Source organism: Ambystoma mexicanum, chromosome 3q, assembly GCF_040938575.1.
Source record: "Ambystoma mexicanum isolate Mex_15411 chromosome 3q, UKY_AmexF1_1, whole genome shotgun sequence".
NCBI lineage: Eukaryota > Metazoa > Chordata > Amphibia > Caudata > Ambystomatidae > Ambystoma > Ambystoma mexicanum.
The window spans coordinates 92,795,808-92,820,218 of NC_090926.1; the positions used below are offsets into that span (position 1 = coordinate 92,795,808).

Below are 24,411 nucleotides of genomic sequence, written 5' to 3' on the forward strand. Positions count from 1 at the left end.
TCTGGAGGGTCGCAGATCGCAGATCAGGAAGCCGCACCACAGATGTGAGCATGTTGCTGCTGCTGCTGTTTGCTAACTCCCTCAGGTGAAACAAATGCCTATGGGAGCAAAGGAAGGCACCAAGGATGCACTTCCTCATACCAAAAATCCAAGCCTCACGCACATTTGAAAAAGACATTCCGATAGTCATTGATAAGCAAACACACATCATTTTGTATACACCTAGGTCTGCGATAAAAAAAAGCCAGGGACAGCCAGCACTGCCATGCTGCTTGCCTGTTACTACAATGCCATTCCCAAAATCCAGACAGGGCATGTTATCTGGCTCGCATACACATATCTCTGTATTCCTTACCCCCGCAAACGTCACAGTGGAGCTATAATCACCAGCCAACTGGGACAATCTGCCAGGGTCTGCATAGGGCAGTTATGCATTAGCATGCAACCATTTGGCTGTGTCATGCTAGCCAAAGCACCATTGATCAATGCTTTAGCTAACGACCACTAATGGCCAATCAGCAACAGGCTCAGCACATAACCACCTAGACTTCAAGCCTGCCCTGGACTGCTAATGAGTTTTGCGTATAGCCTCATGCAAGTGCAGTGGGGACAGCAGCTAGCAACACCTGCAAACCATTGAAATAACCCTGAATGTGCCTCATGTGCTTCACACAACTGGGATGCAACCAAATCTCCTCCAACACTTTTGATGACACCCAAGCATCTGGACCCTAAGATGTTTAAAGTCAAACCATCTGTTACGGAATGCACTAAATCCAGCACTGACACATGCACCACCCACAAGCCCAATCACAGACAACCCCTCACCCCGATATACAACATTGGCTGGGGACTAACTTTGATAAGTGCCAGACACGTTCAGACTCCAGAAAATCTGAAATGTTATGTTGTTGTACCATAGTGGAAAAACACTGTGATCAACAGAAGACCAAAGGGCAGATTTGTAGGAACTTCTGTGCACAGACCCTGGCCCTTAAGAGACTCTTACAACTCAAGATAGAATGACGCCAGGTGTGCTTATCTGTCAAGTGTCATGTGGTGATGAGGCCATGCAAATTTCTGATAAAGGCTGCTGCAATTGCACCAGTAGACTCACCAGAGAAGTGGACTCTGGCGTGCCAAGCAAATACATTGATTAACAAGGTCAATCTGAATGCACATCTTTTCCATGGGGTAACAACTCAACAAACTGCAAGCAAGCAGACTTCTATATCATTTCCACAGTACTGAGTGTTATGGGTGTGGTGTGTGTAGAGTAAATGGGGGAGAAGAACGTGATGTCAGGTACATGGTTCATCATGCACTTCATTCCTTACTGGGCATAACCCATCAAAATATCTCTATGCGTTCAAATAACATTGAGTGCTCAGATAAGCAAAGTTGATATAGCCATGCATTTGACTAATGCATTGGCCAGTTCTTGCACTGAAGAACATATGCTGAACATGCCCTAGTGGAAGACCATGCAGAATAAGTGTGGGTGAAAGCGGGGTAACCGGGAGTAACACTAAGCAATGACTCCCATGATGGGGCTTCACTCAATAATATTTGGGGCACGTGTCTGGGATGCACTGCGGAATGCCTTCCCAATACTCCAGATTTACAATTGATAATGCAATGCACTATGGGGATGAGGAAGTTGCTGCGCAGTACATTCATCAGGTTTAGTAAATGTGGAGTGCGGCAACGAGCAGCACGTGGGACCAATCTATGTCCTAGTTTTACTTTATTGTGAAGCGGGGGCTCCCAAAGGAAGTACAGAAGGCCCTAGATAATAAAATAGTGGGACTAGAAGCAAAAGGCTGGCCCAGAATTCAAAGTATAATAGTACACAATTGTAGAAGCATCAAAGAGATTGAAAAGGAAACTATCCAAAGAAGATTGGCGGAGGAAGCCAAACTAGTTCAGAATAAAGGAAAAGTTGCAACTGTGCCTGCACTTATTTGCGCCAAGTTTTTATTTTGAATTTTCAGCCCCTCTTGGATTATCCAAGAGGGGTTGAAAATTCAAAATAAAAAACTTTATCAAATACAACAGAACTTTTGGATTTGTCATTCATAGCAAAAGGAAATACACCACTAATTTATCTTGGCGCAAATAAGTGCAGGCACAGTTGCAACTTTTCCTGCAGTTTACAAACGGAGTAGAGGAACTCAGTGTCTCTGTAGTGACCTACACTCATGCGACAAAGAACCAACCACAAAAGACAAAAACCCTAAAAAAATAATCACCAAGTAACCCCAATTTTGTCGTGAAGGTACAGGCCTATGATATCTCAAAAAGTTCCTCAATGTTAGAAAATAGTTCAGAATAAACTAGTGAAAGTAGCAGCATTGTCAGCAGTACCGCCCCAAGAATAGATGGACAGTGGGGAAGAAATCAACAGTATGTGGGACCCCAATTGCAAGGAGGGCCAACAAGAGGATGAGGTGGGTTATGAGGGCAAAGAGGAGGGGGATTCAGAGGGCAAGGACCGAGAGGAGGTGGGCAGGGACAGTGTTGGTCATGCAGGAGGTGGGGGCACTGCACCAGGCAGTGTCACAAAAGGCCAGGAGGGAACTACCACTATAATCACTATAAACCGACTAGGACAGCCCTCAGAGAGCACTTGTGTGTCCAGGACTATCAATGACCTTGCATCCAGAAGGGGAACCACTGGAAGCAGCAGCAATAGGAAACAAGCAATTCATCTTCATGGTGGACTCAGGAGCGGAAAAGTCATGTATCAGTGAAGGTGACTTCCTGTCTTCAGGACAAACTCTCAACATGCAGGGATTCACTGGGGCTGTAGTACCAGTTCCATACACCGAAGATTTAGATGTCAAAATATGGGGGAAGGCTGTGCAAGCACCACTCCTCTATTATGAAAGCTCCCCTGTCAATTTACTGGGAAGGGATCTACTCAGCAAAGTAAACATGACCATATCTTTCACAGACAGAGGGGATGTGTGCACCACCACTGGCATGTGCTCCCTACGAGCTATGTTAGTGATACACGCAGTGGCAAATGAGATAGTGGTAAGAGGAATACCCGTGAACCCAGATATGTTCATTTACGGTCTTACAGTGCTTGCTAGAGCAGTACCTCAGCTCACTAGAAAAGAATGGAGAGTACCTGCTGACTTTATATTTTGCCCTGTACCAGTGCCAGAAGTGGTTGCTGGTAACATTCTGTCCTTAGATTTAGAGGGATTGCAAGTGTCGGTTAAGTGAACTGTAGTACTGGGAACGTTTATACATCGATGCCGGTGGCACACAGTGTGATGCATTGACCCCACTCCCAATATACCACCACGAGAATTGACCGATGAAGATTTGTTTAATGATGACAACAATGATGGGGAGATAGTACTGGAAATGTGTTTACACTGTGCCATCATGGTGCAGTACCAAAACGTACAGAGTCCCCTTATAGCCATTGCTGGTGCACCTCCCTCATTCTGTGAAACTGATATGCAGCAGGGCCCACCCCATTTGTGGACAACCAACCCACATGATGAAGGGATGCTAAAAGAAGTGACTCCCGTCCAAATAATACTCACGCCAGGTGCAGTTTTGCCAAGAGTGAAACAATACCCCTTGTCCCAGGAAGCATAGGCAGGAATTCAGGAAACCTTGCAGGCATTATTACAGCAAGAAATTATTGGCCCCTTCATGTCACCATGCAACACGGCTATCTATCTGATCATGAAAGCAACAGGGGGAAGTAGGAGGATGATCCAGGACTTGCACCTCCTATTGTGCAGATAGAGTTTCCTCTTGTTCCAAACCCTGCCTCAATCCTGTGCAGCATCCCGAAACAGGCCACCGACTTCACTGTGGTGGACCTGAAAAATGAATTTTTCTCAGTGGCCCTTGAGCCAGATTCATAGTACCTGACAGCATTCACCCTGGGAGGAAAGCGATATGAACACTGTTGCTTACCCCATGGGTACTGTGAAAGCCCCAGCATCTTCAATAGAATACTGCACAAAGATCTTGGTAATATTCAAGTACCCAACATGATCATTCAGTATGTAGATGACAAGTGTACATAAAATTCAACGAGGTCCCAGGTATTCTGAAAATGCAACTGAAAAATCGCTAGATAACCCAAATACCACTTCTACACCCTCTATAGTATTTAATTCTCAATCGTCTACCTCAGTATTTAACATGTTGTCTACTCCAGCCCCTAACATGGTTACAGGTTTTTCCCCATGATCGAAAGTAGCAATGTTTCAGTAACAAGCACCGACCAGTATTTCCTGGGGAAAAACCACACAACATCACATACCACAAATACTACCTGTAGCAACTCCCAATCCACATTGTGAAATAGTTTCATGGTTCAGTTATTAACACCATGTGTACAGGGGTCATTATGTAACAGGAGTAGATCATGTAGAACAATGTTGGAGGGAAGAAAATGTCCCCTGCGCAGTGACAGAAGAAAACGGCAGACACACCAAAATAAATATGATGCATATCATGGTTTAGGGTTAGATACGGTGGAAGACCTTCGCCATCCCGGCCACTCAAAGAACTGGTACTCCGACATAAGTGCAATGGGAAGACGAACGACTAATGGGAGTTGCTATGTTTGTTCCTTAATACTGCACACATCTGCGGCGCCCAAGGTCCTAGTGCCTCAAGAGATACCCTTAGAAGAAAGACAATCATCCTCATTCCAAGTAGGGCGCAAAGGGATACCGGGCACCGTTAAGGACATCATTGCCGGTAATCCCTTTGTGCCCTAATACGAGTTCCCTTAGCTGGTCTCTTCCTTGACGCCTGGTTTTACCAAGCTTGCTCATTCCAGACCTCCAAAAAGAAACTGTGGTGCTGATGGACTACTACTGGATCTATGGCAAGAAAGCGTACTTGCACCTCCCATCTTTATGCAGGGGCTACTGTTCGCTTGCAATTCTGCATTCAGCCCTGCTGGTATTGCCAGAAGAACAACTAAAGGGGGGAACCTTGCGTGACGAAGAACAAGTGACACCCAAGACAACACAAATAATACCCATTGCTTCACCTCCAGGCTTCCGTGTCCTTCCAGAAAAATCTTTAAAAAAATAAAACAACAGTGTCCAGATCGACTGAGCAGAAAGAAACGATCTTCCAACTACCTGTCTCAGGATTCTTCTGACCTGCATGCACAAATACCCAATGAATACAAACTTTACAGCTCAGTAGAGACATTTCTCCCATCCCTCCAGCCCATCATCCAAACAAGAGCAAATTCTAAGTAGCTCCAAATCGTTAGATGGGAACTGATCCTGTTGGCAAATGACACTGAAGAAGTGTTCAACGTCATCAAAGTGGAAATTAGAGCACTTAGGTTAATGACAATGCAAAACAGGTACATCCTCGATCTCCTCAAAGCCATGGAGAGCAGGGTCTGCAAAAATATCGGGAGTTCATGTTGGACATTCGTACCTTCTACAGATGCTGAAAATTGAATACTATCACATGTAACAGCAGCAATACATGAACCTGGAGTGAAAATGAAAAAGGAAGCAGGAATCCAAGTAGATGATTGGGCAAATATGGCCTCCGGCTGGATACCATCATGGCTGGGAACGACTATCATGATGCTAGTCCCTATCATCATGTTCAATTTTTTGCACGTGCCAATTGAGTCTCCTTTGTTGTGCCAAAGCAGTACCTAATAGTGCAATGATGATGGTGATTCGGAGAACTGATGATAATAAGGGACCTTGTGACACACTGGAAGTAGAAATCCAGACAGAGAAAGATGAGGACCCTAAGTACCATATGGTAGCATTGTATCCTGGACATGGCAATGAGGTAGACATGCTAAACCACACAACCATTGCACCCCCACCAGACCCCAAAAATTATAAGGAAGTGTGGGTAGATTTAGCAGCGGATGGGGGATGCATATACATGACCTGTACGCCTGAAAAGTATGCACAAGATGGGGAAAGTTTGAGAAGTGTTGTAGAGCATGGATGCCCCTTAAAAGGTACCCCGGTGAGGGATGAAGCAGAACGACGTGCTCATGAACAAAAATATGGGGGGGTGAATTTGTTACTGTAGAAGTAACGAAAAGGGAAAATGTTTGGATGGAGATGAGCCTATCCCACCCCTTTTGGTGCTTCCAAATAAGGCAAACCACACAAAAAGCCATATAACTTACAAAGGGGGAGCAGGCCGTATCCTCAGGTCTCATATATAGGCCCTGTAGTGCATAGAAGTAGGTGAATAGCATTAGCCATGTCCCTGCCCCACAACTCCATTTTGTACTAGGCCAAGAACAGACAAGCTGCTGGTCTGTAAGGCTCACGCCTGAGTTCACACAAAGGTGCCAAGCTCAATATTGGCACAACCCACCAGCTCTGCACAAGCCCTGCTCCCATGTAAGTCCATTTCACTCTTGTACCACCATCGCCTCCAGGAATGTGCCCTGCTCCGAGCGAGACACATTACCAGGCTCTGCGCTGCATCCATTCATCTCCACAAACTCCAATTGAGCCTCTGACCCCCACCCAGCCAGGCCAGAGCCGGCCACACTCCACAAACCCGACCCCCAGGTCATATCCTCCCTAAGGTGCCCACCACAGATCTAAAGCATGCGCAACTGTATATCTCTCCAACAGCAACACACTTCTCCTATACCATGAGGTACTGGGAAGAGTACATCACATGATCAATCCCTGGGGGGAGACCTTGGGTGTGGGAACTGTGTTATTAATGAAGCCCTGAATGTATGGGTCAGCATGATTGTATTTTATCTTGCCTCTTTCCTTTGCTGCCAGGTGCCTGCCATTATGAATGAATAACTGGTTTTAGTGGTTTAGCTTAGATTAGATACATTGTATGTTATGTGTGCCCAACCTACACCACAAGGAAGAGCCCAGCTGACCCACCTACACCAAGATCCATGGGTAAGAACCAGCCAATTATCACCTGGCATCCCCTGTGGAGCAGGCCCATGTGTAGGTTGCCACCAATCAGGAGCACCAAAATGTTGTATATAGCTATGACAATTTTTGTGTTTATAAAACTCATGTTGGATGATGTAAGATCGGAGCGCTCTCGAGCAGCAGAGTTCTTTGCTGGCATTTGTATTTTGTACAAGTAAAACTTATTATCCTTGCAAAACTATCTCTTGGCTTATTTCGCTAGTGGGTTGTATTTACTCTGGAGTGTGTGTTTAGTGTGACTTGCCTTCACTTGCTTCAAGTATTCCTCTGACTGACATTATACAGGGAGGATAACTATTGTCTGCAAGTTGGATCAATGCCTTCAAATTGATTAGCTCCATGTTTGCGAGATGTGACAGCCTGTTAGGCCATCACTTTATAACTCTTCTCATTCAACCATAGAAAATCAAATCCCATAGCTTCTCATTTCCATTACAATGTACAGCCATGGTGACCCACGAGTTAGTCGTGCCTCCGATGGAAGATCTTCCAAGCAGTACTGAAGATACTGTGAATGATTTCCATCTGGCAATGGTAGGGAGACCCCATCTTGTTTGATTTTTATTAAATAGTATCATGATGCAGGTAGTTCAATCTCAAAAATGGTAGTCTGCTGATCAGGCTCCCTGTTCATAAGCCTCATGCCAAAGGTATAGTGTACAGGTATAGTGCCTCTGCTGACCTGTTAGCTGTTCCCATTTACAAACACGCTCAGATCGGAGGACGAGCCTTATTTGTTGCAGCAGCAGAGCTGTGGAATGAACTACCTGTGGCTTCTAAAACAAATTTTAACTACTTGGCCTTTAGAAAGGCTATTAAAACTCTCCTATTGTAGGCTTTTTTTTGTTTGGTTCCCTGGCCGGTAACAACTCACTCTAGCACCATGATACCCTAGGGTGGCTGTGCGCTTTACAAATTGGCTTAACATAACATAACATAACATAACATAACACCTGTGTCCTCCTGCATCAGTCTCCTGATCTGCAGCTCCTGCTCTCCAGTGGCAGAGAGTGGGCTGATAAGTCACAAATGCCCTGTTTGGCGGCTGCTGTGACAGGATGTGAATACTATTTCTTGAGTTGTGGTACCTTTTATACCCTCTTCTCTAAGTGATTATCTTACCTCATTTAACATTGGCTAATTGAAACTAATCTGATTCACTCATCATGTAAGAAAATGTGAAGCAACCAGTCAGGTTCGGCATGGTAAAAGAAAATATTGGTATAATGGATGCATTTAAGTCTTAGAAATATATGTCATTTTCTTAAATTCCCTTTAACTATTTGTAGGCAACTATAGGTGATATCCTCGATCCCAGAGCTCTCCCATTCTTTGCACTATACCCTTTCTGTTTCCCTCCTTCGTCCCTTCCCCACCCTTCACTCTTCCCTCACAGTTTAATTGCTCTACTTACTGTTTTGTAGGTTTGATTCAGAATTGTAAATTGCTTCTACAGTTATAATGTTATATGTATTCTGTTGTTCAAATGTAAGGCGTTTTGGATTAAAGCGCTATATAAACACAATAAATACAAATACACTATGGTAATGTTCATGGATGACTTACTGGGAGAACTGTAGTGGGCTAGTCTGTCTTTTTCCATAGAAATAGTAGTCTGGCTCGTTCAGAGCAATCTGTGATTCCACAGGGTAGGATTGTAGAAAATAGAATGTCCTCTCTGAGCATGAGTAGTATGGGACCTCTAGTGAACAGCTTGAATAATAAACAATAATGCTGCAGACAAATGTAACAGGTACTTCACTGACTGTTAATTAGTAACAAAGAAGCCTTTCAGTCCAAAGGTGAAATGGATCATACTTACTTACCCATACACACCCATAGGGGTGACATTGTAGGGATAGCAATGGATTCCTAAGCTTAGAACCACGCAACCTCTCCACTGACATGTAGCAAAACATGCAGGATATTAGTGCTCTGTAGGACTCTTACCTCCCAAACCCTCAATGTTCAAGCTGGTGTCCCTGCATCTAAGACAACGTCAACCACAGATTCTCATCAGCAGTTTTGTTTGATTCTAAGGGCTGGGAATTGGCCTTGGGTAGGTCATACTTTCTTGGGTAGACTATATTTTGGCCAGGTAGATCAGGATGTCTCTCCATATTTCCTTGTGAAGGAAACTAGGTGCCTCTAAATATGGAACTTCCCCAATCAGAATTTGAGAATCTAGGGCAGGCTGGCTTATTAGCCCTAGATCCATGCTTACTCATGGGTCTCCAAACCCTTGACACTATGGGATGACCTAATCTCATCGTGCAGACCGAACAAGTCCACTATTGCACCTCATCTGGTGCTCTGTTTGTTATACTCTTCTTATCCTCCTGACAAAACAGAGACATATTTTCCTAAGTATGGTGCAGAACTTGGACCTTCACACCCCCAGATCACCATTCTCAGGGTCTGAACCATCAGAGGAGACTTTGTGAACCTCAGGCCATCGATCATCCAACCCTGTGAAGACATTGGGCCTCATTACGAGTATGGAGGTAGCCATACCCTTAACAAGGGCATGGCTGCCTCCATACCGAGTTCCAGTGCCGGGTTCTGTGAATGAGGAATTACCGGGTCATTCCAACCTTGGAGGACCCTGTAATTCCTCATGCACAAAGCCAATCCCCATTCCCATTTGAGCCCCTATGGGGCTCAATGGGAATGGGGATGGAGCTAATAACGATCCTGTTAATAACTGGCCCGTTATTAGCTCCTTGGTCCCCTCGCAGGACCCGGAAAGGACGCCTGGTTTTACCAGACGTCTGTTCCGGGTCCCTCTAGAGGACCTCATAATCAGGCATCCCGTAATGAACGGTGCCACTCCTGTACCGGCACCCTTCATTACGGGAGCGCAAGCCTCGTAATGAGGCCCATAGTCTCTCTCTGGAAGGCTGTGAGCCTAGGGTCCATCGGGAGAGCACTAGCTGAATGTGGTTTCCCTCTGCTCCCTCAGATAAAAAAGACAAAGCTGTTGATCCACAAAGCTACCACAAACACCAATTTCTTTTCAAAGCAAGTCTCACACATACAGTATTCACTCTCTCATTCTACAAGATCAGAGTTCTGACTCACTTCAGACACTGGCTATTTATTACCTTGTGCTGAGTGACATATAATTCATAATCAACCAAGTCAACATTGCACCCACTCACAGATATATGCTTCCTCCTCCCACACAGTCTGGCTCACTGGTATTCTCAAGGAGCAAGTGGCTGTCTTGAGCCGCACCTTTGGGATCTATCTTTCCCCTCACATCTATTAAGTCATCTATCACAATGGTGCTCACAGTAATTAAAGGAACAGGATCCCTCCTCCAAGTTATGAAACACAGATTACAATTTAGTCCAACAGAACCAGAAGACAGCCTATCAGTCTAAGACCAGAATCTCTCAAAGTCTGCAAAGTGCACAACCTACATTAGAGGACAACCCTCCTCTGCATCTCTGCTCTGACAGGCCTTCCCAATAGTGTCAATCTCCTGCAAAAGAATGTCACTGCTAACCCTGACCACTGAAGTGGCAGCATCTGTATATTTCTTTACTTTATTTTAAATGTGTTTTACTATAGGTGTTTGTTATTGCACAGACCTACCCTAAGGGTATAGAGAGTGCAGTACAATGAAAATACAAAACACACACACACATATAAAAATACACATTCTTTTAAATGTGTAGGGCAATCAATATTCACAATGAAATAAAATTTCAAAATGTACACTGGCAGCCACTCAATAACACAATCCAACATTCAAAATCTAATAATATATAGTTATCGAAGTAGCAGGAAAAAACATAGTTTTTTTAAGGAAATAACATTGAAATGGGTGCTAAACATAATGTTAAATGTAGGTTATTCCTTAGAGGAGGAATTGGGACAAGAAACGCTTAGGGGTGGGAGATCTCTTTCCTCAATGTTTTTTAGGTATTCAGGGATGTTTTTTGTTTATCAGACCTCAGGAGGAAATAATGTTATCTGCAAGGTAATTGTAATTGGTTATTTATAACATGCTTAATAGAGGCTTGTAAGCGCGGACCCAGGAATCAAACCTGTGTTGCTTTGCGCCATTTTGCTTCCAAGGTAAAAGTGTTGCCCCTGAGATAACCTCAAAAGTCTAAAAAGAGCATGTAAAGAAGCTGATCTATAAGCAGCACAAAACAGCAAAACATAAGCAATGTTTAAACTGGATCCGAGGAGCTTCAAATGGAAGCGAGAATAATGTTTTTAAGATCTGATAGATATGCTAAAATGTAGTGCTTCTAAATGAGCACCAGTGTTAAAAGTAGATTTAAGAGGCCTGAGAACACATTGACGTAGATCAAAAAGTAGGTCATCACTTCCATCGATATGTGTCAATACAAGGGAGTGTACAGCAGAGCAGAAAATACACACTAACAAGGTAGTTGGAATCTGAACAAGCTCAGTTTTTTGGCTATGTGAGAAAATATCGTATATAGCAATGGACCCTGAATAGACTGAGGAAATCAAGGAGGAAGAAATACCATTGACACCAAAAGTAGACAGTCAGACCTGAATCAGGGAGTTAGAGGAGCTATTAGAACAAAGAAAGCATCCAGTTTGGTCAGAATTTAACTTCAATTTAGGAGTAGAATTTCGTTGAGCCCAGGAATAGCAATGCACTCACATCAACAAAGTCAAAAGACCCCCTCCAGTAGCATTTCTCACCAACAGATATCAAACACAATTGCTCAGGAGCCCCTAGGTGTGAGGGGGCACAGGGCACCAACAACGGAAATATTGTGTGCCTAAGCTCAAATGGGTGGCACCTATTACTGGGCATACAACATGCTGTGGTAATAGTGGACAATGCCTTGTTAAAGAATGGGTAGCATATTTTGTGTTAACCACACTGTGTGCAAGCGAGGAAACCATTGTCAATCTTGAGGGATAATTAGGTAACATTTAAGACTGCACCGGTTAAAATTTCAGAGCATTTTTAGCAGAAACCTACAATGTCCACTACTTGTAGGCTACAAAGCACATTTGTAGACTATACATGAGGACAATGCAATACTGTTCATGTTTCCTAATAATGTGGTTTCAAACCTCACACTTCAATTCACCTTTTAAAATAACATCAGTACTTTTAGGAAACCTTTGGGGGCCCCCTTATGCCCTAGCTTAACTGTTACATGTGAAAATAGTGTACTGTTTCTCTTTTTCTTAAATGCAACTCTCAGAACGTGTACTGTTTCAAAACTGTTATGTGTTCCTTGCTCCCAGGAGCTTCTAGGTATTTTAGATACGACAGCAATTCAACACCCACGTTCCAATCATACTGTTCCTTCCGTCAATGAAGTTTGAAATGTTACTTTATTTTCTGTGTTTTGAGAATGAGCTATACTGTGGCTTTCTTTTACTAATCATTGCACTCTGTAACATCTGACAAAGAAGTCTGGGGATTTACAAAAGTCATTTTTTTATTTTCTCCATCTTTGCATAGTTTTTTCAGATAGTTCAATAAAAGATATCAAAACCAGCATCTATAAACTCTTATAAGATGCAGCTGTGTATGATCAGCGTATTAATCAATGCCTAATACCTACCCCATGACTGCTACTACTAGAACTACCAAATGCTCCAGGTATAGATTAAATAATATGGGTGACAGAGTGACAGGATGGACCACTGCCACTCCATAGTGCAACGGGATGGGTGGCGGTGGGTTGGCAATAACTAATCTGATCACCTTTGACCTTTTTTTAACATGAATTCAAAGTAACTAAAGGCTAGCCCCACCAACCCATGTAACCAGATATAATGTCCACGAGTGTGCCATTGCCCGCCCTATTACGTGCAGTGGAAAGTTCCATCAGCGAAAGCAGGAAGGCTGGAAGTCACATCCACCATTGGTAGATCTCAAAATGCTGTCTACAACTTGTAAAGCAGCTGTCTCTGTGTTTTGCATGGACAAAAACCATACAGAGAGGGAATACAATAATGTACATATACCACTGCCAGAAGGTGAAGAGTGACTGCTTTTTCCTGAATTTCACCTGGAAAAAGAAGACTAGTATCTCGATTCTAGTCTAAAATGAATCAATGATAGAAGAATAGAAAAATCAGACAACTTCACATTAGAGAAGTTATTCTAAGCTGAAACCATTCTGGGCTCAATGTGTCAGTTGAACGTTTTTGTGAAAGATTGTCAGAATTGGTTAGATCAACGTTGTCAACAAAAAAGCAAAACACCATCAATTAATTTCACTACCAAAGAACAAGTGTAACAGAAAGGGTTAGAATGTGTAAAATGACATACTATTTGCTCATATCAACACAGCCTCTGTTCCATTTAAAATCAGTTATACGCTTCTCTGTCTGACCCCTACACATTCCTGGGCATTGCTTCAGGTAAACCTAACTCCTAACTCGTCATCAGAATGAATGGGGCCTGCCCTGGGGAGTCAGGTGATGCAGAGCAGGCACACAGCTTCATCTTTAGCTGCCTTACAAGGGGGGAAGTCACATCCACCCAAATACTCTACAACTACACTCCTTTCAGAAGATTTCAACCAAGAAGGCCTTTTTATTTTCTGAGTCAGAAGGGACATGGCTTAAGTCAATGTCTGGTTTACTTACAAGGTCTCGTGGTGTACAGTTCGATGAGGAACTCAAAGAGGAGGAAGCAATACTCTTTGTCGAAAATATGTCAACATATCTGCAGGTCCTAATTATAAACACAATTTTATGCAGAGGGTGAATGATTACCCACCTAGTAAATATTGTATAGAAAATGTATTGGTTTCTGAGGTTTTCCAACTCTTGGGAAACAAGTTATTTGGGGGGTGAGGGGAAGGGGGGTGCAAGTCACAGAATAAAATTAAAACGTTGAAGTGACTACTGGGACTTATATAATTGTAAATCGCAAGAAAACAAAATCAGCATGTTCACACAATTACGGATCAGTTCGACAGATCAGAAAGCAGGTTGCCAAGATTCACAGTCAAACAGTGTTAACTTGGGAGATGAGGAGTATAACTACCAGCTGAGCAGGCATGGAGTGGTTGTGTATGGAGTGAGGGTGCTTCAGTCATGTTTGGGGCTGCTTTGGTACACATGGGGCCTCATTACGAGGTGGACGCAAAGGGATACCGGGCACCGTGAAGGACAACTGTGCCGGTAATCTCTTTGCGCCCTATTCCGAGGTCCCTTAGCCGATCCCTCCTTTAACGCCTGGTCTGACCAGGCGTTATGGACGGGGCCCGTTAAGGGACTTCAGAGCTAATAACGGTACCGCAATTTGCGGTACCGTTATTAGCGCCTTCCCCATTCCCATTGAGCCCTATGGGGGCTGAAATGGGAATGGGAAATGGCTTTTTCAATGGGGACTTACCGGTCCCGCAAAGGTCGGACTACACCGGTAAGTCCCCATTGAATGAGGGCGGACTCGGTACCGGTATTGGAGGTAGTCATGGCGCTAATAGCGCCATGACTACCTCCAACCTCGGAATGAGGCCCATAGATTCATATGAGGTAGTTAGAAGTGCAGGATGTCTGCTCATAGCATCCAAGCATCATTGCCTTCTTCAGGCTGTACCGTCTGGATATAGCTTATCCTCATTCCTCTGTGCTAGTCCCGGTGCTCATATGCATGCGTGTTTCAATCAATGATACAGGTCCAAATAACTAGGCACATTTAGAGGTTTTTGGATTTGAATTCACTTTGCTGGCCTTTTCTATTCTTTCTTTTCATTTTTAAGTGGATTACTTCCTAAAATTACATATTTGTGAAGAGTTTTAATTTTTTTTTTTTACAACAAACAATAGTTATTAAATAAAAAGTGGGACATTTTTAGAAAATCAAATTCCCTCCTTAAGATTACAAAAGCAAAACACTATTTGCTAATTTAAAGCCACAAACATTCTCACCAATTCTGTCGTGTAAAAGTAAAGCATTTTCAAATGTCCAACCTATTCTCTATTTGTCGACAAGAAATCACACTTTTTCTGAGGCCTAATGACACGTTTCTAGGTGCCAACCTCTAGAGAGCATGTGGGCCGCTTAGCATCTCTCATGAAGGACACCATTCTTACCTATTTGGGATTGAGCCACTAATGTTGCTTTACGGTCACACAGTGGAGAGAAAGGGAGTCCCAGATCGGCCTCTTTGTCACCCTAGGAGAAATAAATAAAAGAAAGACTTGAAAACAAGATTGCAACTTCCCAGAGCAGAGAATTATGAGCATATTTTTTATGTGAAGAAATAGCAGAAACCAGGGGAGTTGCTAGGTCTGGAAAAGACCCGGGGCTAAACTGATGTCGGAACTGTCGGGACTGGGGGCTAGCTAGCCTTTTGGCTGTAGCTCCTGAGATTCTATCCGGGGCTACAACCAAAAGATCAGGGGATATAGCCCTCTTAGCCCCCCTAGCAACGCCCTGGCAGAAACTGTTATTGTGTTTATTGTATTTAGCTGATGCACCTGACATAATAGTTAAACCTTTGAATAAACATATGCACATTCCAAAAACATAAGTCAAATGCCAAGAAAAAGCAGGAAAGCTGTGAATAAAAAGTTGAAATGACCGAAAACGATGCAATACCACTTTATAACAGCGGGCGATTGGAAGGGAAGGGAAGTGACCCCGCAAATGGGATGTGGGAAGCAGTAGCGGATGTTGGTAAACATAATACACATAATGGAAACGAAGGAAGACAAATGTGTGTGTGTTGGGGGGAGGGCATATGTATGTGTGTGTTGGGGGGAGGGCGTATGTATGTGTGTGTGGGCCTCATTACGACTCAGGCGGTAAGGGGTTTACGGCGGCGTAAACAGCGCCGACCCTTACTGCCTGATTCCGAGGTCCCTTAGCGCCATGGAGGTTTTAACACCAGGTGTTAAAATCCATGGCGCTAAGGGACCTTGATGTTAATTACGCCACCGTAATTTACGGTGGCATAATTAACGCCTTCCCCACTCCCATTATGCTCTATGGGGCAAAAATGGGAATGGGGAAGGGTAAATGGGGATTGGGGACTTACCGCCCCGCCAACCTCGGAATGGGGCGGTAAGTCCGCCAACCACCATGGCGTAAACGTAGTTTACGCCATGGTGGTAAAGGTACGACCCAGGCGGTAACTTACCGCCTGGGTCGTAATGAGGCCCTGTGTGTATTAGTAAGGGACAGTAAGTGAATTGGCAATATGTCAAAAATAAGTCTGTGCAAGCCCTCAAAAAAGTGACCCGGAAATATTTTCATATCATTTTTGGGGAGTAAAACAAGCCACCCAAAGCATCCCATTTTTTCAAATTTTTTTATTTATTTTTTTATTTTATTTATAATGTTTGCACATTTTTTTTTACAAAAATTCTTACATCCTTCATTAAAAGAAAAACAGACGATCCTGAAAGTTCCTAAGAAGGGAGAGAGAGGAAAGAAGATGAGAATGAAAAATGAAAATGAACTATTTCTAAGGTTTCATAAGATCAATGTTCTGCAGGAATTGGGTCACTGCGATGGTCTCTGGCATTCTCTCTCCTTCCATTAAGCGGTTCCACCAGAACTCCTCGTCATAGTAAGATATAGATCTTTGAACAGATGTGTCATAGGAGTTGATCTTTCTCCAGACCTTTACAGTTCAAAAGGAGATGTCTGATAGTTTCCTTTTGGTCCGTCGTCTCACAAAACCGGCATAATTTTGAGGTTGAAATCCCTCTAATAGCTCTGATTTCATTTGTTGCGATGATATTCAAACAAGCTCTCATGAAAGTTTATCAGGACTGACGGTTTGGAAATTCCCTCAGATAAGATCTTGTATCGTTCACTTTTCTGCTTAATAATAGAAGGTGTGTTACTGATTTGTACGCTTAAGCAGAGTCTTGGGTTCTTATCCAATCCCACGTTTCTAATTTTGCAATCACTTATCTTAGATTGTTTATAAGATCAAGTTCCGTTGATCTTATATCAGTAAGGGTGTCATTGACTTTCTGTACCCATGGTTTCAAAGGACTTGAATTCAAATCGTACAGTTCATTATGAATGATATTGACAATATATGGGAATTTGGGGATAATCACTTTTCTGAAGAGCATTAGACAGTTTCTGTCTGGAATGGCACTTAATGACGAAATACAGAATTCCCTTCTGATCAAGATCATTGGCGTTGATGGTGATAGATTCAGCAAACTCCTCCAGAAGAGGCTTTCAAATTTCTGCCATAGATCGCCTGGAAGGTTGAGAAAGCCTCTGCTCCATAAAGAATCGCGGGAACAACTTTCGTTCGGTAGAACTGAATAATCGGTTGTAATGAAAATTTGCAGAATTTTCTTTCGACTCTCTTTGCCTAGGCGGTCAGTCGTTTCATCTTGTCCCACAGTTTTTGTTGCATGTTCTTGTCTGTGGGGTTGTTGCTTAGAGTGACACCCAGATACTTAAATTCTTCCACCATCTGGATTTTTCTCCCTCCAGAAGCCAAGTAAAGTTGACATTTACTTTGGCTGCTTTTTGAAATATCATTATATGTGTTTTAGACATATTGATTTCCAGATTGTTATTTCTTATATACATACTCAAGTTGTTGAGCGGCCTCTGGAGGCCAATTGGAGTTTGATCTAAGATGATTAGATCGTCTGCGTATAGAAGACACAAAATCTTAATCCCCCCAGCTTCGGCGGGAAGGATCTAACCTATAACTCTGAATCTTTAAAGTCCCATAGATACGCGCTAAACAGGGTAGGCACCAAAGGACAACCCTGCTTAACACCTCTCGATGTTCGAATGGGTTTGGAGATGGTTCCTTGTTGATCCAGTCTAACAGATATTGATGTTTCTGTATGGAAGGCCTGAATTTATTCCAAGATGTAATCTGGACATTCGTTTTTTTTTTTAGCTTTTTCCAGAGGAGCTCCCAGTTGACCTGGTCGAAAGCCTGGACCAGGTCAACAAAGGCCACATAGGTTGGGGGCCATCCTTCTTTTGTTTTCCCCTTTAAGATGTTAATTAAAAAGATGTTCACCAGGGTTCCAAGATTTTTAACAAAACCCGCCTGGAATGGGTCAATGTCTTTTGTGTCGACGGCCCAGGATTGAAAAAGATCCAGTAATGTAGATCCATAGAGCTTGCCAATAACATCAAGCAAGGCTATTGCTCTATAGTTCTTAGGGTTATCTCTTGGACCGGCCTTGTGGATTAGCACTATAGTTGTTTTTTCCAGGATAGGGGTATTGTTTTTGTTCTTGTAATTCTGTCAAAGACAGCTCTAGTAAACACAGCCCATTGTTCTGGTGCTTGTTTCAAGTCCGCGTTTGTTAAATCATCCGGCTCTGGTTCTCTGGAGTTTTTCAATTTTCGGATTTTCATTGCAATAGATGTTACATCAATGGGTATCATCCAATCCACTTCAGATTTAGGCTGTGGATGTTGGTTCCCTAAATTAGGGTTTTTGAAGAGTTCTGTGAAGTGGGACATCCAGTTCTGTTCACCGACATAATTGTGTAGTCTATTTGCCGCGCCGTTTGTTGATGATTTTATTATTTGCCAGAAACCCCTCAAATGACGCCCATTTAACAGCCACAAAAACATTTCAGCGTCTGCTTGGTACATTAATGCTTTATGCGCTTTTAGCCAGTTTTTATAAGCCTTCTTCGCTAAAGCTGCTGACTGTATGTCCTTTATGAACTTACTTTTCTTTGCCAGACGGAGTGCTTTCCTCAGTTTCTTCCTCTCTTCGACCAGAACCTTGTCATATGTATGGCTGAAAGCAGTCGAGTTTGACTTTGAGTTCTTAGTCGTGTACAGATACGTGTTTAGGTGTTGTGCGAAATCCAGAGCAGTTTGTGTTTTATTTGTGTCAACCTCAACATATTTTTCGATCAAATCACCCATATATCCTGCATTGAATTTAAGTTTTATTCTTCCACCAGATTCTTCAATAGCGGACTGCATCCGCCTTCTTTTCTCCTGAAAAGATGTCCACGTAAATTCCAACAAGTTGTGATCACTGTTTTTGGTGGGTACAATTCGAAATTTGGAGATATGGGAAAGGAGTTCTCGGGTGACAAAAATATGATCAAATGTTGCTATTGAGGCACCTTTTTCCCCGGTTGGTACGAAGTCTTCCTTACTTATTCTCAAAGAGTGAAGATTAAACATATAATATACCTTCATTGTTTTTGCCCATTTGGTTCCTCGCTTGCTTGCCGAAATGTTAGGACGGCACGTTCGGATTCCTCGTATAGTATCTGGATATGATAAGTTTAAGTCACCACATATTATCAAATGAGCCAGGTCGTATTCTGAGGAGATTTTCTGACGAATGAGGTTTGCTTTGTGTAGAAACTGTTCGTCACTTTGGGCCGTAGAGTTCCAATAAGAGTTGATTATTATAATCTCCTCTGAGCCGGGACGAGCCGAATGATGATGGCTCCCTTCCCACTTTAATTGGAGGACCTGAAAAAATAGAGATGATTCTATCACCTTTACAACGCATAGTTCGTTATATGACCTTACTACGGTCAAAAGGCCTGAAGACGGGCGACCAAAAAGTCCCTTTGTTGCAGTTGCCACGTAAGCTTCAAATCCATCCATGTACGTTTGGTCGCTTAGCCATGTCTCTTGGAGATATAATATATCATAGTCTCCCAAGTGGACGTCAGAAGGTCGCAATAGGTGTTCAAAACCTCTTGTATTCCAGGAGCCAAATTTCAGAAGGGTACGCTTTGTGTGAGAAACCTCAAATTGATCTTCCGTAGCTTGTCCTTCCTGGAATGGCTAACTTCGGTTTCCCGACTCTCGGGCTCTCACAATCCAGGTCCATTGTTTCCCTTCCTTTGTTACACCTTGTTCTTTCTCTCTATTTTGCTTGGTGATTGCTCCCGCAATCCCAATGCCTTCACTACACAATGGCTTCCCTTACGCCTACAGAGTCAATGTAAACATGTGGCCCAATTGTGCTGCTCTCTCTTGCAGGACCCTATCATTACTCCTGTTTCGGGTGCTGCCAGTTATTCCTGGGCTGATTCACTCAGCACTAGTCTTAAGGGATGAAAACAAAACATACACTGCAGAGAGGTACAAGCATGGCCGCATATGATGACAGCAGAAGCATAGCTCGAATATGGGAACACGATGGATGTGCGGTTCCCCCTCTCCTGTGGAGGGCTGAAGAAAGATCAGGATTTAAGTAGTGGGTACAAAGACACAAAGAAGTAATCACATTACAGTAGTCATGCGTGTTAACTCGCGTACCCATTTATTCAGGTCCACATGTTACAATGTGGCTGCAATCACTCTCAAATACATTCTTAATGGAACGGCGCTCTTGCGAAAGCCAGCACACGACTCTCAGAGGTTCTGCTCCGCAACGAGCAGACCACTTTCAGCTGACTCCACACTGAGTAGCTTCCTAGTCTTCTGAAAGCAGTCTGCTGGTTACACTGCCCGTGAGTATCCCGTTCTTCACAGAGACAGCTACAGGGATACAGCTGTCTTCTTCTTCTTAATTATCAGATGCATGGGCGGAGCCACGCAGGTGCTTCCCCATCCTAAAGGATGATGTGCACCAGACCCACCAATCAGTACTTAGCTCCCATAAATTCACAACTCCTCCCACCGCCCAGTCTGCCTCAGAAAATCCAACATCGCACTGTTCCTTCTCCTTCCTCTCACTCCGTCACCTCCCAGTAAAGCCTTCCCACTCAGCTCAGCCACACCCAGCGCAGACAACCGAACCCTCATCAATTCTCTCTCCTCAACATGTCTCTCACACCTAAGCAGAAAATGTCCCACAGTCTCAGGCACCCCACACACCGCACAATCCCTCGACTAACGCTTCCCTACTCGAAACAGACAGTCATTCAGCCCCACATGTCCTATCCTCAACCGATTCAGCATCACCTCCTCCCCCCTCCTCCATTCCAGGCTCCTCGCATCCACCTTCACTGACAATTTCCCACGAACACCGAACATCCACCTGCCCTTCACCCCACTCACCCACCTCTCCTGCCACTCTTTCATGACCCATCTCACCACCACAGCATTTAACTCATCCACACTCAAAGGCAGCCTCACATCAATCGCTCCCCTTCTCATACCCTCAACCGCGGCCCGATCCACCAACTCATTACCTAAAATGCCACTGTGACTGGGAACCCACGCCAACTCCAAATCCATTCCCCCACGCACACACCGATCAATCTTCCTCCTGATGTCCATAATCACATCCTTCCTGTCACCATCCCCTGCAACCCACTCAACCCACTCAATGAATCTGAAAACATCACCACCTTCTCTAACCCCAACTCGCACACCCTATCAATCGCCAATGGTCCCACTTTATACTCCCCAGTGCTTTCCAGATAATATGCCATACCCACTCTCCCAGACACAGGGTCCTTCGAACCATCCATGAACACCTTGCTTCCTTCCTTTCCTGCCACAAAGCTTTGATCTCACCCCGCAATCCTCTCTTCTTCTACACCACATTCGCCAACTCCAAACTTTGGAGACCCCATCATCCACCTCGGCCATCTCTTCCCGTCACAGTCATCAAATAGCCCACACCCCACTGCACCCCTTTCTCCCACATGTGAAACCCAAAAGTGCCACCCCATAGTCAAACCTCCAATTATACTTCAAACATTCACGCACATCACTGGAGAGGACCTCATCACACCCGAACACACCCTCAATGCCCTCGCCTGTACCCTATCCAACCGCAACTATACAGCTGTCCAAACTGGTATATATGTCCTGCAATATACAGACATCTCTTTATTAGGGTAAATATTGTGCTGAATCAAAACAGAAGAGTTCTTCATTCACTTAAAAGGGCTACTTACTGAATCACTCTAAAACATGTTTAACATTTAAAATTGTGGACATTATGATGTTTCCATAATGCTCTTTGCTATTATGCAATCACTAGGATTGGGTTCTATGACGACATACTGTGTTGCACAACCTGGTCGGGGGCCATGCACTTTGGCCCCACCCCCTTCGTCCCACAACCCTGCCCCTCCAATGATCTGAAAGTTCCCCCAATACATTTTTTCCATTACCAGTACTGCATATCTATACAAAGCTAATATAAAATACACCTGCTCCATCTCTTACCCACACACTCTTTCTCTATTTACCCTCTCATTTTGTCTGACGATCACTCTGCCCATCTTCCTCTCCTGATGAGATAGCTTAGTGAATTGAGCACTTGCATGTGTCTGCAAGTGCAGGTAAAGATTTGACTCGATTGACTCTATCATGAATAGGGTGCCATTTGGAAAGGTCCGGACGAATACAATGTAAAGTGCAATATGAATGTTTCCCCATACACAAATTCAATTCCTCACACCTTTCTCCGTCTGACTGTCGCTTGTGTGAGGGAAAGTCAACCAGAGAAGACTGCCACGTTAGGGATGCGTGTGCCTAGATAACAAAAGTTTGCTCTGCAGTGAATTAGGTTACTGTGAGCATGGAACAGATATTCAAGACATTCCCTGATTGTGGACTATGCAAAACCAGGCGTAAGGAGTATACGATATGTGTTCTTAATCTGACAGGAAGCATGTACCTCTTAATTTAAACCGAAGTACAACACAAATGACATAAATGTAATTTAGGAATTGCTAACTATTAAGTGAAAGAAATCAGGTTTCTGTTGTTCCACTTCACTGCAACGAAATGGCAGTCTAAGCGAGTTGCATTAAAAAATCAGCTCTTGAAAATAACAACAAAATACCACTCTGTTTGTATGGATCTCTCTGTAGCTGTGTGACAACTTTAGAGGCTGCTTGAGAAATTATACAAATCGAAAGAACAAGTACTGGCCATACAAGAGAGAGACAAGGCTGTGAAAAGATAGGTTAGGATTAAACTGGTCGAGCAATTTCGGAATTCACAGAATAGCACGAAGATTGCAATGCCCCACAAGACCAATGGGCATGTAAACCTTTTTTCTGATTCTAGCTCTCTTGCACTGGAAATTGAAAACTTTGTAACTGCCTTTCTTAGGGTGCAGTGGGTGGGAATGAGGGGGGTGCTAGGGTTACTTGGTGAGAGCATGGGGGCTGGTTTCCACCTTCAAAGGTGGCCAATGAAAAGGTGCAGGTTACTATTGGGGAAGGACCCACTGTTTTTCTAAGAAAGTGTGGTAATTGATATCTCGTAGAGTGTGCTAATACAGAGATGTCCTTGGCCCATGAGCTCATAAATGGAAACAGAGCCCCAGCACTTCTTGATACTGCTTAAATATTCACTGCTGTTCAACGACAGTGGGTGAGAGAGGACCAGATCATTCCTGGTCCTAACAAGCAAGTTATGGAATTTGATGGCCTTACCTGATGCTCACTAGTTATAATGGCCCTCAGTTGCAGGGGTGAAACTTTTCAGCTCAATGTTGCTGTCAAGGATGCAATTCCAGTGGACTGTCTCCTAGGGAATGACAAACATGATGAAGAAATCATTGCCACAGGCACAAGATTTAAGCCAAGGAGGCAGCACAGGAAGCAGCCCTGGGGGCCATGGGTCTAGGGACACTTCCAGCTGGAGATGGTGACAGACCAACCCTGCCTGTACTGCCCTGCACAGATCCCAAGTCCACCAAGGCACTTTCTCCTGCCGGAGTGGGTTTAGTAGCCACTGAAGTCCATATTGCGGCTGCAGCAGATTCAGTGCTCTCGGGATTGCCTACAGTCATAGAACAGCACTGGGAATGGAGGACAGGGTAGTGTCAGACCTTAAGGGTGTACCAAACTGCGTGACATGTTTTCAGCTGGTGGTCCCAGCCAGGCTGACCTTTGCCAATGACAGAGCAATTGTCCTACTATGTCAGATCTGCATGAACAAGCAGGGAAACAGGCTCAGTGGGAACGCCTTGGGTTATACAGGTTGTACTGGGCAAATGGTACCGAAAGCCTAAAACTACTGAGGCAGGGGCCAACTGGCAATTGGTGGTCCCCCCAATATCACAGGGGGCACTTGCTGGTCTTGGCTCATAACATTCCTTAGGCAGGTTATCTAGGAATAACCAAGACAGCTGCAGGTTGTCTGCCATTTTTACTGGCCCCAGATGGGGGTAACAATAAGAGAATGGGTCCAGTTCTACCACAGTTGCCAAACATCCAGCAAGGCTGGCAGAGCCCCACAGGCACCCTTAATTCGACTACCAATAATTGGGAGGCCTTTTACAAGAATACGCATGACTTGAACACTATGGGTAAGTTGGATCCATAGACCTCCAAAGTGATCCTGTACATCTTGGTCATGGTAGGTCACACCACCTGGTACCAGAGTCTGTACCTTTGAGAAGCAACTGCGCTCTGGTGTTGGTGAAGACCCTCATTGGGATATTCCCTTGTGTGAGAGTCCCAAAGGAAGTTTTGTTTTTCTTTTTTTTCTGAAAAGGGATCCAACTTCATATCTGCATACATGAAGGCAATGTGGAATGAGTGTGGAGTAACTAACAAGTTCTCCACAGCCTTTCATCCACACACACAT

At 43.9% G+C, this 24,411-nt stretch overlaps 1 protein-coding gene across 2 annotated transcripts in view; it reads right to left on the reverse strand.

Moving 5' to 3' along the window:
• The window catches only part of PDE1B (phosphodiesterase 1B), a 1,810,462-nt gene that overhangs the window by 91,847 nt on the left and 1,694,204 nt on the right, over nucleotides 1-24,411 (reverse strand). For both annotated transcript variants that reach the window (XM_069653207.1, XM_069653208.1), the window contains one exon: nucleotides 15,015-15,096. In XM_069653207.1, coding sequence (XP_069509308.1) covers nucleotides 15,015-15,096 — 82 coding nt within the window. The remainder of the gene's footprint in view (nucleotides 1-15,014; nucleotides 15,097-24,411) is intronic.